Source organism: Typopeltis vanoorti, chromosome 7 (assembly GCF_054136105.1).
Source record: "Typopeltis vanoorti isolate ZY-2024b chromosome 7, IOZ_Tvanoo_1.0, whole genome shotgun sequence".
Lineage (NCBI taxonomy): Eukaryota > Metazoa > Arthropoda > Arachnida > Uropygi > Thelyphonidae > Typopeltis > Typopeltis vanoorti.
The window spans coordinates 51,980,246-51,996,965 of NC_143555.1; the positions used below are offsets into that span (position 1 = coordinate 51,980,246).

A 16,720-nucleotide genomic window follows, 5' to 3' on the forward strand; every position below is an offset into this window, starting at 1 on the left:
GCAACAACTCCCTCAAGTTTCTATCAACATTCTTCTTTTCCCTAAGTCATTTGTACTCATGACTACCACTAATTTTGATGCCTGGTATTTCTTTTTCTGTAACACATCAGTTATTTGTTTTATTGTTCCACCAGGAAAGCATGTTTTGTGCACTTTATTAGTAATCACACCTCTAATGATCTAGTCCACATACACTGATATATGACTATTCTTTGATTCTTTCTTTATAAGATTAACTTCCTCCTTCTCCTTATCATCAGCCAATCTCTCCTCTAACTGTTTAATCTCCTTTTCCAGACATTTCATTTTGCTTTTCATTTTCACTAATTCCTGCCGAAGCTCTTCTGCTATGGTTCCAATGTTTGCTCTCATTTCCATTCACTCTAATCTATCCAGACCCTTTTCCCATACGTTAACGCTTTCCTTCTTCTCATTTACCCAAACAGTCCACAGATCTTTTACATTTCTTGGTGCATACAAATTTTACAATGCATCCGCTGCGAAAAATCCAAGGCAAAGCCAGACTTTCATACAGAAGCCTTCCGTGCTACTGACGTATGCTTCTTTGTTGATGCCATCTTTAGAAGCTGAAGTAGTATTGCTACTTGTTTGTTATATAAATATAATACAATGCAATACACAATATAAACAACAAAAAACTGCAACAACACCACTGAAGGACACTTATATCCAAAGTGAAAAAAAATGCAGCACAATTTGCAACAAAAAGCTACACTATACACTAATTAAAAACACTTTTTTTAGCACAGCTCAAAACTCCCGCAATGTTCACTTGCGACACTAGTGCCACCTACTGAGATTCAGTGTACTTTACTGAATCTCAGTAAGCATACACTTACTGAGATTCAGTAAAGTGGTCAATAAATAGAAATGCTCAAGAAAAATAGATCATTCAATAAATAGAATATGCAAAAAATAGAAATGTTCAAGAAAAATACTAAAATATTTCATCCTATACTTATATCATTTGACTAATATCAGTTATTTAAGATCTCATTCCTTCTTCCTTAAATTAAACTCCTTATTAAAAACCTAATTACTGCTTATGATAGTGATATTAATCCTGTCTATGTCTTGTAAAACTGCATGTGCTCTTCTTGCGTTTGCTTGTTTTGTAGAAATGAAAAACCTGAATTTCCTGGAGGGGAAATCCTACCACCTGTGTGTGAGACCAGCTAACTCACCTTCATCTGAAAAAGGGGTAAAAGGCAGTTTACGAATGGAAATTCATCGAAAAAGCAATTCATCAAATAAACAATTAATTGAACAACAATTTAACGAATGACAATTCATCGAAAATGCAATTTATAAAATAAACAATTCATGGAATGACAATTCATCACAAATGCTATTGATCAAAAAAACAATTCACCGATAATATTTCGATGAATTCTTTCACAATTCATCTGAAACATGAAACTTGACTGTTGAACAGATAGCAAAAAGTGGTAATAAAAGAGCATAATACAAGAAAAAGTAGGTAATTAATGTAACAGATAAGCTTAGGTGTTGATGGTTATTCATGACTGAATTTTAACAGTATTAACAACACCAAACAATTTTATCAAAAGATGTTTTTATTAACTACTTATATTTTGCTGAATTTCAAATCAGCATCATCAGAGCACAACACACTTGTACACACAACAGTGAGTCACTGAAGCAATACAATTACAATGGACAAAAGATCGAGAGTCCTATTTTGGCACCTTCTAATGTTATAAAAAAAAAATTTAAAAAAAACATTACAGCTATGTGGGAGTTGCTCTTAAGATGACAGTCTCCCAAACTTTGGGCAAATTAATGCAACCATATTTGTTCAGGTTAGGAAATTAAGTCATGAATAGGTAACTAATGTGTGTTGCAAATTTCTGTGCTAGGACCATCACTGCTTATTTTGCAAACAAATGATATAGGAAATAACTTGAAAGGAAATATTCAGTTGTTTGCTGATGATGCAAAATAAGGTAGAGTAATAATTAATCAAGATAACATCTTTGTAAGTCTTCTTTACAGCCTTTCCACAACTAAGAAGACCAAATCTGCACACAGTAGTCAAGGTGCAGTCATATCAAGACCTTGTAAAGAAGCAAGATGACTTCATATCCTTACATGTCAGTGTTCAATTCAGCATTGCAATTATCCACTGAGTTGTATTTGCACTTTTTGTTATTGTTAGAATCTATGTTTTATTGTTTAATTAAACTCCTTATTAATTCTTATGTCGGCCGTGCCTTTGTTAATTTCTACGTTTTCTCGTTTAAAACTTATCTTCATAACTTTTACTATACTTCTGACCTATTGTCAGTTACGTTACCTCAATCTTATGGCCGTAAATAGTAAGGCTCGTGTGCAAGACGTCAAGAACAAAGAAAGTGCCTCGGGCTGGAGCCAATCTCTTTGCCTGATTTACTGGTGTTTATTCTAAATTAAATTTTGGAAAATTTGTTTGTTAGTCAGCATACCAAAATTGTAGGATAAGAGGTGTATCTCCCTCCGAAGAATAGAACACCCAGTATGACACACAGCTTCTTCCTTTCCAACGTATCTCTATACCAAATTACAAATATTTCTTACTCTGTAGTTGTGGTAATATCTACTTTAAGACACATAGGTTCGATTTTATGAGTAGTGCATTGGACTTAGAGATCAGGCAAGTTGTTTTGACAAGGAAACATTTTATTCATCACTAAGCAACAAATAACACAAATTAATTTGACTTAAATCTAATATGTACACTGTATCTAACAACTCAATATAAGGGATACGATCATTTCTCACATTCATCTGAATCTCAGCAGGACTACTTGTCTAGAAATTTACCCCCCCTTTCTTAACTTTACATATAATCAGATCGTCAACATATAAAACTTCAGCCTTAAGGAAAGACTACAGACAACTCAACTAGACTTTCTCTTACATAGAGTAAATTAATTCATTTGTTAGCTCAAGGCCTAAAGTCTTGCAACTCTAATTTTAAAACAATTCCATCAATTCAAACCACCGTCACAATCTAAATTTATTTCTGACTAAATAATGGAAAGCTCTTACTTTTCGTGAAGTCTAGTCCTGTATAGCTGATTATCTCTTCTTGTTCCCGTTAGACCTTGTCACTGTACCTGAATGTCCTTTTCGTAATTTGCAAGATGTCTTTCTTGTTATCGGTGGACAATTTAATTCCTATGGCTTGGAAGTTCGGCATCTTGTGCCTCCTAATACTACGTGCCTTAGTTTCATCGTTCTTCTGGCCCTTACTTCATGAATACAGGTCTCCGAACAGGAAAACGATTCATCACCCATGATTCTAGTGAAGCTCAGCTGCCGTTAATGAGCATCATACTTTCTTCTAAACTCCTCAGCTTACGGTGATCTTGATACCATCATGAGTCCGAACTCTCTCGTCGGAACTCCATGTGACTTCCTGCCCCACGAACAGAAACTCCACTCCCAGGAACAGACTAAACCAAGCAAGTCCATTCCCGATGCAACATACTCCTATTTATATGTTTCCGATGACCTTCATTTTTCTTACGTCGTAGTTCCCTGGGTACCCTGATGTTCTGCATCTGTCACTGTCGATTTAGACAGGAAACCCCCCGTGTAATGTCAACCTTCGCATTTGCAGTAACCTCAGGTCATGACTTAATCCCTTAATCTGTCTTGAATTTTAGTTGACTAGAGGTATACTTAGACACAATTTACCTTATATGTAATTTCCTTTGTTCTTACACAAAATTTTTGATATTACAATATTCAATAACTCAAAAAAAAACATTATTTCCATTTCAGTTATACCAAGTTTTTCTATTAATACACAAGTATTTTAGCATACTTGTAAAATCTGCATAAAAGGCATTTTATTACAAAAACTCCTTTTATTCAAGATTTTACATTATATAACCTTTGAACTTCAACTTTCTAACCACCATAACTCCAAGATTTCTAGCCTCATCAGTTATTCCAACATAATTTTATCCATATTATATTCTGTTGAGTATCACATCATACGAAATGCATGATGTGATACTCAACAAAATCCAACAAATGTAAACCCATGCAGGGCAATCAGCAGTATGTTTGATTGTTCTGCTTATCTTTACATTATCAGCAAAAAGATCTCCTATCAGCCCCTTTTCAATATCATTAATGTATAGATTAAACAACGATGGTCCAAGGACTGATTCCTGGGGCACACCACTGTCATCTTAAATCTGGCAGATTCACATCCCCTATATACCACTTTCTGATACCTGTCCATCTGCCATCCACTTATCCAAGCCAATAGTTTATATATTTAAAAATTTAATGAACAGCCTATATTTCTACCCACTGCAGAGTGAAGGCCTCTCCCATTGCAGGAGGTTTTGGGTCTACTACTCCCATGGTGATCAGTCCATATTGGGAGAGTGTCACAAACATCCATGCCTATGCGAGATTTGAACCCGCAGCCTCTTGGCTGGAGAGCGGATAAACTAACTCCTTGTGCAATCAGGCCGGCCATTTATATATATATATATAAAATTAATATTTAACTGACTAGAACCCAAGAAAGTATAACACAAAAAACTTTAATAAATCATGTCTAGTTTCATCGGTGTCCCAACTTCTTCAGGTGAATAAGAAATAACACAAAACTTATAAAACTAACAAGGTAAAAAACATGGACTTTCCAGCTTAATAAAAAGAAGAAGAATAGTAACAGTCATATTTGAGTAGGTGACCGCATACTATTATTAGCATGAGTTGAATGTGTGTGACAGCTAATTTTACCGGATTACTGTGCTATGGGAATCAGGCAAATTGTAGCTCAGATTGTTGTTCATGTGTGAAGAGTCCCCAGAACGATTTCTTTGGATTCTATAATTCGTCTTTCAAATTCATCCTTGCACATATATAAATTGGTTGTGTGGTCCCAATCAACTTGGTGTTGACGTTCTTCAAGGTTAGAGTTGGTGGAGAAAAGAACATGACTGGTAAGGGCACCCGCTCATGTTCTACTGTAGGAGATGTCACGTCTATGTTCCTCAAGACGTAGTAAAATAGATTTATCTGTCTAGCCAAAATAAGATTGACCACAGTCGCACATAACTTTATAAACACCAGGAAAATGCAGTTGGTTGTGTTTTGGTTTTGGTCGACTCAGAAAAGAACGAAGTTTTGGCAGAGTTGTATAGTCGGTCTTTATGTTGAATTTCTTCATAATACTAGATAGTTTTGGGGTAAGAGAGCTAATAAATGGTAACTGTATGTGAGTGATAGGGTTGGATTCATCTTCTTGTCGAGGTTGTTGGCGTGGTCTCAAACGTTTAGTGATGTTATGAGATGAATATCCATTATTTAAGAAGATGTTTTTCAGGAAGTTAAGTTCTGTTTGAAGGTCTTCTGTGGAAGTAAGACATGTTGCATGATGGGCATGGGTGGAGATGATGCCACGTTTTTGAGGAGGGAAGTGATGAGAAGAAGCATGCAAATATCTATCAGTGTGGGTGATTTTTCAAAAAATTAAAAATTTAAGACAGTCAGGTAATTTACTGATCTTTAGATCCAAGAAGGAGAGAACCCCATATTGATATGACAAAGGCTTCTGGGAATGATGCAGAGGACACTGACTTGTAGAAGTAGGGAGATTCTTGTTCCATTGTATAAGGCAGCATTTCTCAACCTTTCTAAGGCCAAGGATTTTTTAAACACTAAAAAAGTGCCGCCCGGGGGGATCTGTCCCGGGCTGCACTTTTTTAGCATTTAAAAAATCTTGCCTTACTGTCTATAAAACAGGAACTGAGTGATGAAATAGACTTCGACAGTGTCATCGACGATTTTGCAAACAGAAAAGCAAGAAAAATTACATTTTTGAATGTTGGAATTAAAGTTTTACCTTCAAAAATAAACATAGTGTTTTTAATTTATTTCCCTATACATCATTTTGACTTTTCGTAATTTTTTTTAAAAAACTAAGTAGGAATTACCAACATTTTGGAAAAACTGTGCCATTTATAACATAATAAATCTCAAAGCATGTTTTGAATACATATCGAAACATAATTAATTAAATTGGAAGTAAACGATTAAAAGTGTATCATCATTGAACAAAAGTTTTAATTTTTATTAAACAAATAAATAATATGATCTAATTATGTTACTACTTACTTTTAAATATTGGTCGAATTCAGTTGAAGATCAGCAGACACACGAAGACGATTTCTACATTTTGTTTTTATTTGAAGGAGCGATGAAAATCCTTTCTCACAAAGATAGGTTGTAGAGAACTGCATGACAATTTTCAATGCTTCTTTATATAATTTGGTAAATTCACTTCTCAGTGAAGGCGAGATCCAAAATTGAGCCAAACCAAGATCACAGAATAGCATTTTTTAAGTCCACTGTCTCTTGAAAGCTCAATTAACTATTTTTTTTCGATAACGAAAGGTCGTTCTAGTGACTGCAAGCCTGAAATGGATTGCAAACCCACAGAAATTTCTTATAAGAGTTATTCGGAAAATATGTTTCAGATTTTTCAGGTGGTCATAAACCCTTTCTAGAAACTCAGAATCAATAAAAATATCATTTTCCACTAAAAAGGATTCCAATGTTGGAAAAGGTGCAATTTGTCTGTCTTTTACATAATTAATTCATAAAACCAGTTTTTTCTTGAATGCCTTTATTTTGTCGTAGGCACCATGAACAGTTAAAGAATTTCCCTGAAGGGAGAGATTTAGTTCATTTAATTTTAAAAAAATGTCTGAAAGATAGGATAGTGTTGATAACCATGCTTCATCAACAAGGAGTGATGCAAAATCAGAATTACGTTCATTTACAAATAATAAAACTTTGTGCCTGAATTGAAATAACCTTGTTTTTATTGTAGTCTTGTTTATTTTTGTTTTTAAGTGAGGTCTTGTACAGAATTATGTTGGTAGTATTTTGGCTGTAAGGAAGGTATTGCTGATAACATTTAATTCATCTTTAAGTGCTTGTTCATTGGAACAAATCTTTACAGCCCTGTTTTTTAGTATATTAATGACCGACCCCCCCCTAGTTTTTGTGTTGGGTGGTGGTAGGAGGTTTTTGTGTATATATTGGCCAGTATGTTAAACGGAAGTGTGTTCTGCTTTTCTATCTCAATTGTATGCATTTGTGTTGTTTGTTTAGGTGGCTCCTCTGTATGAGACTGGATAACTCCCCTTTCGTCAAAAGAGACCAGATAAAGGTTCCTTACATCATGGATGGGAATCAAACTCAGGTCTTTCCAACCAAAAGGCTTCATCTATTCAGACTGAGCCACAGAGGCTCAGTCAGTATAGATTAATCCTTGTTATATACAAATCCTTGTACAGATCCCTGTTATATACAAATGATTTTTCAACTTATAGTGAAAATTTGATCCTGACAACCTCTATACTTCTCTTCCACAAGTTTTCAAAGTTGTTTCTCAAGTGTAATTGCATATCTCTTACCATGAACACTCAGATGGAAATTCTTTAATTTTCCCATTCAGTTTTATTTCCCTTTTTATAAATGGAAACTATGAGAGCTCCTTCAACTATCTGGAATTTGACTCTGTGACTAGGCTTTCTGAATTATGCAGTATAGCCACTGTAAAGCTTTTATACCTCCAACCAGGCAGCCTGGTTGGCCGAGTGGTTAGCATATCCGCTCTCCAGCCAAAAGGCTGCGGGCTCGAATCCCACTGTGGACATGGATGTTTGCGATTGTCTGTGAAGGTGGTAGTCGGCGGTAGATGGCATTGATGAAAGTTGGTGGAATAGCGAGACGAAGAGTTGTAGAGTAGATGCCCTCCCTCGATGAGTCTTTGGACTCCCTGGAGGTGTGATGTAATAATAATAATAATATTGTTCAACCTTTATATTAATGACATTGTCAATGAATTGCAAGGGGATATTCAGTTGTTTGCAGTTGATGTGAAGCTAGGAAGAGTTATCATTAATAGTGCATATGTGGCAGCTCTGCAAAAGTATTTGAATAAACTAGACAGATAGGCAAATGAATGGGGTGCCGGTTTAATGCAGCAAAATGTAGTCTTTAAGTTTGGGATACAACGATGGGAGGCTGCATACTCGATTGGAGGAGCAGTACTGGAAGAAGTAGATGAGACAAGAGATTCTGGAATTCTGGTAACATATTGCAAGGTGCTGAAGGTAACCCAGAGGATTGCTGCAATACTGAGAAGGATGCTGACCTGCAGAGATAAAAGTTATCATTCCGTTGTATAAGACCCTGATCAGACCACACTTAGACTATTGTTCTCAAATTTGGTCCCCAGAATTTGAAGGAGATAAATAAATTAACTATGGAAAGGATACAGAGGCAGATAACAGTGATGGCTTCAGGACTGTACAATATCAGTCATGAGGATCAGCTGAGGGAATGTGGACTGCAGAGCTTGGTGGATTTGGTGCATGGAAGGAGAGGTGATATGATCAAGACTTTTAAACTGTTGAGAGGCAGTTGCAGGGTAGACATTGGGGAGTTCTTTCGCTTGGTGGAACAGTGGGAAGGAGCGAAGACAATGGGCCACCCCTGGATGTTACGAAAGAAAGCTATGAGCAAGAGGGTGGTTTGTTTGCGTGGAATGCATTGCCTGAGAGAGTGGAGAGAGCAAGAACGGTCAATGAGTTTGAGTGGTATGATAGACTTTGCCTAAGAAGGATCTCTCGCGATGAGTCTCTTGACTTCATGGAGGCCTGAATAATAATAATAATAATATTTGAGCATCTCTGGTCAAATATCATCTATCCAGCTGCCTTTCCACATTACATGTTTTTGTTGGCTTTTTCTACTTCAAGTATGGATATGTATTCCTGATCGCATTCCTTTTAAGTGTTTCTGCCACCTTGTTGTCACTGCTTGTTTCATTGCAGTCTTTTACAATAATTACTCCAGACATGTAGAATCTCTTCAGTTTTCATGTCACCTTTATGATCTCTGATTCCTTACAGTACACTTTTCTCCATTTGTTATGCTTCTTCAACTGCCTCTGGAATATGTTGCCAACTTCATCATATTTATTTTCTATATTCTCACCAAAGCCTTCTCATGACTTTAGTTTAGCTTGTTTTACACATTTCTTTGTATTCTGTGACTTAGACAGCATATTGAAAGTTCCTTGCAAATAAGTCACAGAATACAAAGAAATGTGTAAAATAAGAAGCAATGTGTAAAACTAGCTAAACAAAAGTCATGAAAAGGCTTTGGTGAACTTTCACTATGCTTTCTTCCTTTCCTTGACTGCCTCTTTAACTTACTGAATCCACATTGAGTTCTGATTTTTCTCTCCTTGCAGACAACCTTACCACATGTTTTTCTGGCTGAACCAGTCATTGTTTTCTTCAGGGTTTGTCACTGAATCTCCAATGTTTAGTTCTTGTTTTCAAACACTTTCATTTTTTGTTGAATAATGTTTGTGTATTTTAGTTTATCGTTCACCTCTGAAAGCTGCTCAACTTTGATTTCTTTTATCATTTTCTTATACAGTTTTCTTTTCAATATGAAACTAAATGGTGATCACTTCAAGTTTCATATCCTCTATATACTCTGGTGTCTTGAACAAATTGGAAAAAATATCGCTATCAACAATAACATAATCAAGGAGACTTTTTTTCTTATTTCTTACATTTTCTCTCGATGTAAATTTGTGCACAGTTTTATGCTGGAATATGGTGTTAATAATAACGCCCATGTTCATACCATGATTTTTACATCTCCAACAAGGAGCAAATTTTTCTTTTTCATTGTGTTAGCTTCCTTCTCTAAAAATTTCTTCACTTCTTCCATAGACACAAATAAGTCTCATTGCCCATTTCCCAATTCTTATATTTGCCCATATCACTCTACTTAATATTGCCTACCATTCAAGAAGATTATCCTAGTATTTAATGTTGAATACACATATCTGAAATACACAGTAAGGAAATGCCTCTGTAATTCTCAAATTTAATAATTCTAATTTTTTATTAATTGGTATTACTGAGAGCCCTATTCCAATAATGTGGAATTCCACTTCTGATTAACATTCTGAATTACCACTGTAAAACTGTTACACTTATTTTTTTGCATTTCTGTTTGAATGTTATCTATGCCATTTGTTTTTCCATAATTTAAATATCTGATTGCTTTTTCTACCTAAAGTACTGAAATAAATCACTCTGAGGGAGAGTGAACATTTAGTCTTATTCCAATGCAAAACATGTGGAATTCTCTATCAAGAAAGGGTTCATGATGTCATGAAAAGTGATTCAGCAGTTATTTGAGAGAAGTAGTATCAGACTGCAAACCCATAGTCAGGAGGATAAACCAAGTAGAGATTAAGTGGGTGAGTAGAGATATAGAGTAATAGCTGGGAAAAAAAAAAAGTACAAACAAGAAGGGTGACTATTATGGTAAGAAAGGCCAAACCTGATTATGAGAGAAAATTAGCTAAGCAGGCCAAAGTAAATCCAAAAGAGTTTTTTTTTTTGTTATGAAGCAAGTAAGAAGAAGAAGCATTATGGAATGATGACTTTAATTACTACTGATGGTAAGAAGGTGATAGAAGCAGAAGAAATAGTTGAGTTGCTGACTGATCACTTTGCAAAGGTGTATCATCTAGGTGGAGATTTTGCAGTTGCTACAAAATCTCCACATGCAGATGTAGAGTTTGATGTCAGAATTGAGTAGAGGAACAGGAAGTGCTCATCATATTGAAAAATATCAATGTGAATACAGTAGTAGGGCTGAATGAATGGCATGTGTACTGTAAAAATGTGCAAGAGATTAGCAGCACTGCTAATGAAATTGTTCAATCTAAGTCTCAGCTGTAGCAAGGTTCCAAATGGCTCTAAGACGGAAGTAGCAAATTACAGACCAATTAATACCTCAGGAGTAGTAGTTAAAGTATTAGAAAAGTTGGTTAAAGGTAAAATCCAGCAACGGATGGATGGAAATAAATTACTGTCTGGTGGGCAGCATGACTTTGTAAAAGGTGAGTCCTGCCTTAGTAATTTACTAATGTTTTATAACACAGTGACAGCTTAATTGAAAGGAAAATGGTTGCACCATGATGCTGCTGGACTTTGCAAAGACATTTGACAGAATACCACCTGCAAAAATATTGCAAATGGGAACGGATATGAATCCAGTAGCTCGGATAGAGGGATGGCTGACAGACAGTGATAGTATTTGCTGGAGTGGAATCTACAAGAAATGTAGATGAGTGTAACTAGTGGAGTGCCTCAGGGTTCTATACTAGGATCACTACTCTTTAATTTCTATATGAATGATATAGGGAAAGATTTAAAAGGTGATATTCAGTTGTTTGCTGATGTTTAAGAACTGGGAAAGCAATAATTGCTTTTGCAGATAATGTAAATATCCTGCAGGATGATTTAAACAAATCGGCATTGTGGGCAAAGGATAATGATTGTCCATTTAATGTTGCAAAATGTATGGTTATGCACTTTGGGCTGAAAAGGTTACATACTGTGTAACCTTTGATAGTACTGGATTGCAAGAGGTTGATGAGCCCAGAGACTTGGGGTAATGGTGGACAGGGAATTGAAGTTCAGGGGTGCATTGCAAATTTTGACAAAATTGCTCAAAAGATTACTTGAATGTTGAAAAACATACTAACTAGTAAATATAAGGAGGCTATTGTTCCTTTTTATAAAGCTATGATTCAGCCACATCTTCTACTGTTCACAGATTTGGTCACTTGGGTTTTCTTGATGATTAGGATGTCATGGAGAGGATTCAGAAATGAGTGACTAAACTGGTGATAGATCTGTGGAATGTGTCCTATGAGGATAGATTTAGGGTATGTGGGTTGCAAACTTTAATTGATAGGCAGAAAAGAGGGAATATAATAGAAATTTATAAGTTATTAAAGGGGGTTCTATAAAATCAAAACGAAGGAAGTTTGTCAATACATTACAAATAGAGAGAGTGAGCCCTAGAGGTCACCCATGGAAGTTGTGTAAGAATGTAGTTAGTGTGCAGAATAAATCTGTTGCATGGAGAGTGATGAATGAATAGAATGGATTTCCAGAGGTGGTTGTGAGTGCCCCAATGATGACTAAGTTTAAGGAGAGGTATGATAGATATGTTGTGTATAAAGGTTAATGTGGTTCTCCTGTGATGAGTCTTCCATGAAGATACCCTTATAATTATAATAATAAATAAGTCATATCAATACCTATTTTCTCTAGAATATTTTTGATACACTTCATTCAGTGCATATCTCAATTAACATTAACTGTTTCCACAATTCATTCTGGCACTAATATGCAGAAATTAATTTTCATTTAAATATGTTGCATTTTATATAATTAATAAGACAGTTTCTTCTGGAGGTCTTTTTTTATTAATAAACTAGAAAAAATTTTCAAGAATTATCAAAAACTTTCAAGAAAAAAAAACAACAACTGTAGAATGCATTGCCTGATAGGATGGCAATAGCATGAATGGTGAATGTGTTTAAAGAATGGTATGATAGACTTTGTGTTGTCTATTATTCAGGACCTTCATGGAGTCTTGTGACTTCATGAAGGTCCCGAATAATAATGAGAGAGAGAGAGAGAGTAGCATTATTCTCCATCATGGTTCATATTTGTTCTCTCTAATCCCATATTTTATTCCTAAATTAGCTGTCATGAACATTTCTTGTTCTTGGCAGATTGTCCTTGCAAATATTGCCTGGATTCAAGCACATTTAATTTCAGTCTAGCTAGTGTTATACTTAACAAGAAAAGTACATTATTTTCACTGATTACCAAACAGGTTAACACATTTCAAGATTAAAGTAACTCTTATGCATGTACACTGACTTTTTATCCTTGTAATGAAAAAATTCCAGAAAAGTGTTTTCTCAGCAGTAGTAGTTATTAAATTCATTATTTTCATTATTTATTATCATAATCAGATATATGTCAGAACAAATGATTTTATTTTTTAAAATCATGCTATTATTAAATGCTTCTTTATAATACTAATAGTATAATTTCTAATATTTTGAGAGCATACTGAACTACTATGTAATTGTATCCTTTTTGTCTCTCTCTCTAATTTATGCAATTACAGGTACCAAGTACCCATGCAACACCAAAGAGTAGATATACCAGATCTCAAAGTGACTTTAGGGATGACTATATACCTCCACCTGTAATGGGACGCCATCATATGCCTGTTCAAACTGATCTTTACCTTGAAGAACTTTGTGATATTATTGAAGAGAGTGATGTCCAATGTCAGACTGACCCATTGCTAGATAGGCCACCATCTCCTCTCTTTGTACCTGCCAAAATAGGAATTGATGTTGAAACTCAGATTTATGAAGGAGATGTAAGATGATTTTCTGCTAAAACAAACATTAGTCTTTTGTCTATCTTTTAATATCAAAAACAGTTTATTTCTTTCAAGATGTCTGAAGGTCCAATGTAAATATTTTTTACCTTCTCAACATGATTTTACCTCACACAGGAAAAACATCTTCTTTCATCAAGAACAGTACACATCTTATTGAGAAGGTAAAAGATATTTACATTGGACCTTCAGACATCTTAGCAAGTTTGGATGTTATCAGCCTATTTTCAAATGTTCCAAGAAACGAAACTGTGAATCTCCTTGAAGACCTCTTTCCTCCGGACATTGTAGATCTTTATAAACATTGTATAAATAATACTTTTTTCATGTATCAAGACAAATTTTGGGAACAAAAAGAAGGATTGGCTATGGGCTCTTCCCTCTCTCTGGCTTTAGCTAACCTATTTATGGAACATGTTGAAAATAATGCTTTAATCAATTATCATAAAAAACCAAAAATTTGGCTACACTATGTAGACAACATTTTCATCATTTGGTCAGGAATAACAGATGAACTCATTGCTTTCAAAAATTACCAGAATAATTTACATAAGAATATAAAATTTACTTTAGAACAAGAAGAACTTAGAAAACTTCCTTTTCTTGACATCCTATTAGAAGTCAATGAAAAAGATAATAAACTTTCTTTCTCAATATATAGAAAACCCACCCACACAGGAAGATTTCTTAATGCGGCCTCACACCACCAACACCCTTCGCAAAAAATAGGTCTAATAAAAACCCTGAGGGACCGGGCTTATAATATTTCCAGCACAGAAAAACAGAGAAATGAAGAATTGGAATATTTAGCACAGATCCTCAAAAAAAATGGTTATGAACCCAAGACTATCAAAAAAATCCTTCACACACTTCCTACAAGCATCTCACAGAAACAAGATTTCAAAAACGCCAAGAATGTTACAGACAAGATGGCTAAACTACTAAACAAACATAACATCAAAGTAGCATTTCTGCTGCTGGAAAAAATTTCAAGATTTCTATATCCCCCGAAACCTCCACATCATCCTTTAAAAAAACCAGGTGTTTATAAAATTTATTGTTCTTGCAGCACTGCTGTGTAGGACAGTCAGGAAGATCTGGGGAAATACGCATGAACAAACACCAAAAGGATGTACAAAACAGAAGAGAACACAAATCAGGTCTAGCTTTCCATACCACTTCCACCGGCCACAATGTACTCTGGCAGAAAACAAACATGTCTTATATAGAAAAAAACTGTTACATAAGGAAATTTAAAGAAGCTGCAAACATGCTTAGAATTCCAACACAATGCAATAAAAACGAAGGCTTAATTCTACACCAAATTTGGTCAGCTTTGATAAAAAAATATTCCTCAGTCAGACCTCAGACATTATGATCGTGAACAACAGAACATGACATCATCTTGCATTGTTTAAACTTAGCAACTTAGCTTTGAATCTGCATTCTGATTGTTTAATTTTATAAACAGTCAGATGGCTACAACTGTATAGTATGAACTATTAATTTCTCTTTTTTGTTGTTTTAACTTTCAGTTACCTTTTACCCCTGAAGATGTAAGTCAAATGACTTACAAAACTTGTCAGGTTTTATTTCTTTATTGTGCTTTTAGCTTAATTAAAAAAAATATGGTCCGATTACTGGAATATGCCTTATGAACTTCTAAACCACAGAAACCTCCATTTACAATTGCATAATATGTTTTTGGTAAGTGGTTTACACCACCTAGCAAAAAATTTGGCACCTCTTTTTAAATAAAAAATTGTTGGACTGAACCATAACATTTCCATAATACAATATTTTAAAGCATTTTATTATTATTATTATTATTATTATTATTCAGGCCTCCATGGAGTAAAGAGACTCATCGTGGGAGGTCTTTGCTAGGAAACAGAAAGCCTATCATACCACTCCTTGAACTTGTTGACCGTTTTTGCTCTCACCACTATCAGGTATTGCATTCCACGGTTTCAACCACTCGACATGCAAAGAAACCACTCCTCACTGTCTTGCTCACAGCTTTCTTTCGTAACTTCCAGGAATGCCTCCCCCCCCCCCCCACTTGTCATTGCTCCTCCTCACTGTTCCACCAAGCCAAAGAACTCCCCAGTGTCAACCCTGTAACTACCTCTCAACAATTTAAAAGTCTCAATCATATCACCTCTCTTTCTATCTACCAAACTCTGCAGTCCACATTCCCTCAGCTGCCCCTCATAGCTAACATTGTACAGAGGCAGATAACCATCTTTGTTATCTGCCTCTGTTCCCTTTATACAGTTAATTTATCTCCTTCAAATCCTGGAGACCAAATTTGAGAACAATAGTCTAATTGTAGTATCATCAGGATCTTATACAATTGAACGATAACTCTTTTATCTCTGCAGGTCAGCATCCTTCTCAGTATTGCAACAGTCCTCTGGGTTACCTTCACCACCTTGCAATGTGTTCCCTGAATTTCAGTTTTCTATCAATCATCATCCCCAGATCTCTTGTCTCATCTACTTCTTCCAGTACAGCTCCTCCAATCAAGTATGCAGCCTCCCATTGAGGTATCCCAAACTTAAAGACTTTACATTTTGCTGCATTAAACCAGCATCCCCATTCAGTTGCCTATCTGTCCAGTTTATTCAAATCCTCTTGCAGGGCTGCCTCATCTGCACTATTACTATTAACCCTTCCCAGCTTTACATCATCATCTGCAAACAACTGAATATCTCCTTGCAATCTATTGACAATGTCATTGATATAAAGGTTAAACAATATAGGTCCCAGTACTGAGTCTTGTGGAACCCCACTTATAACCTTCTGTCTCCTTGATATTGCTCCACCTACACAACTTTCTGATACCTATCAGACAGCCAATCCTGAATCCACTTGACTAACCCGACATCTAAACCCATGTGCTGCAATTTAAATATCAGCTCATCATGTGGCACCCTGTCAAATGCCTTTGCAAAATTCAAAAAAATGGCAGTATATGCTTTTCTGTCATCAAATGCTCTTGTCACTTTATTATATACTAAAGCAAGAACGACCCTTATCAAATCCATGTTGACTCTCACAGATAACTTTACCCTCATCTGCCTAATGCTGTATGTGATCCCTCACTAATTTATCCAAGATCTTAACAACTACTGATCAAACACAAACTGGCTTATAGTTAGACACATCCAGTCTGCTACTGGCCTTATGGAATGGCCCTGTCATACCTTCCTTCCATTCCTGGGGGTATCTTTCCCGCAGCCAGACGTTCATTGAAAACTAGGTCAACGGAGCTGTCTGTTCTTTAGCACATTCTCTCAAAACCCATGGTGAAATACCATCCAGTCCCACAGCTTTACTGACA

General features: G+C 35.5%; 1 protein-coding gene across 1 annotated transcript in view; it reads left to right on the forward strand.

Moving 5' to 3' along the window:
* Window positions 1-16,720, forward strand: part of LOC150104676 (radial spoke head protein 3 homolog B-like) — a 184,833-nt gene that overhangs the window by 61,251 nt on the left and 106,862 nt on the right. Inside the window, exon 4 of the mRNA XM_090395869.1 lies at window positions 13,093-13,353. Coding sequence (XP_090251995.1) covers window positions 13,093-13,353 — 261 coding nt within the window. The remainder of the gene's footprint in view (window positions 1-13,092; window positions 13,354-16,720) is intronic.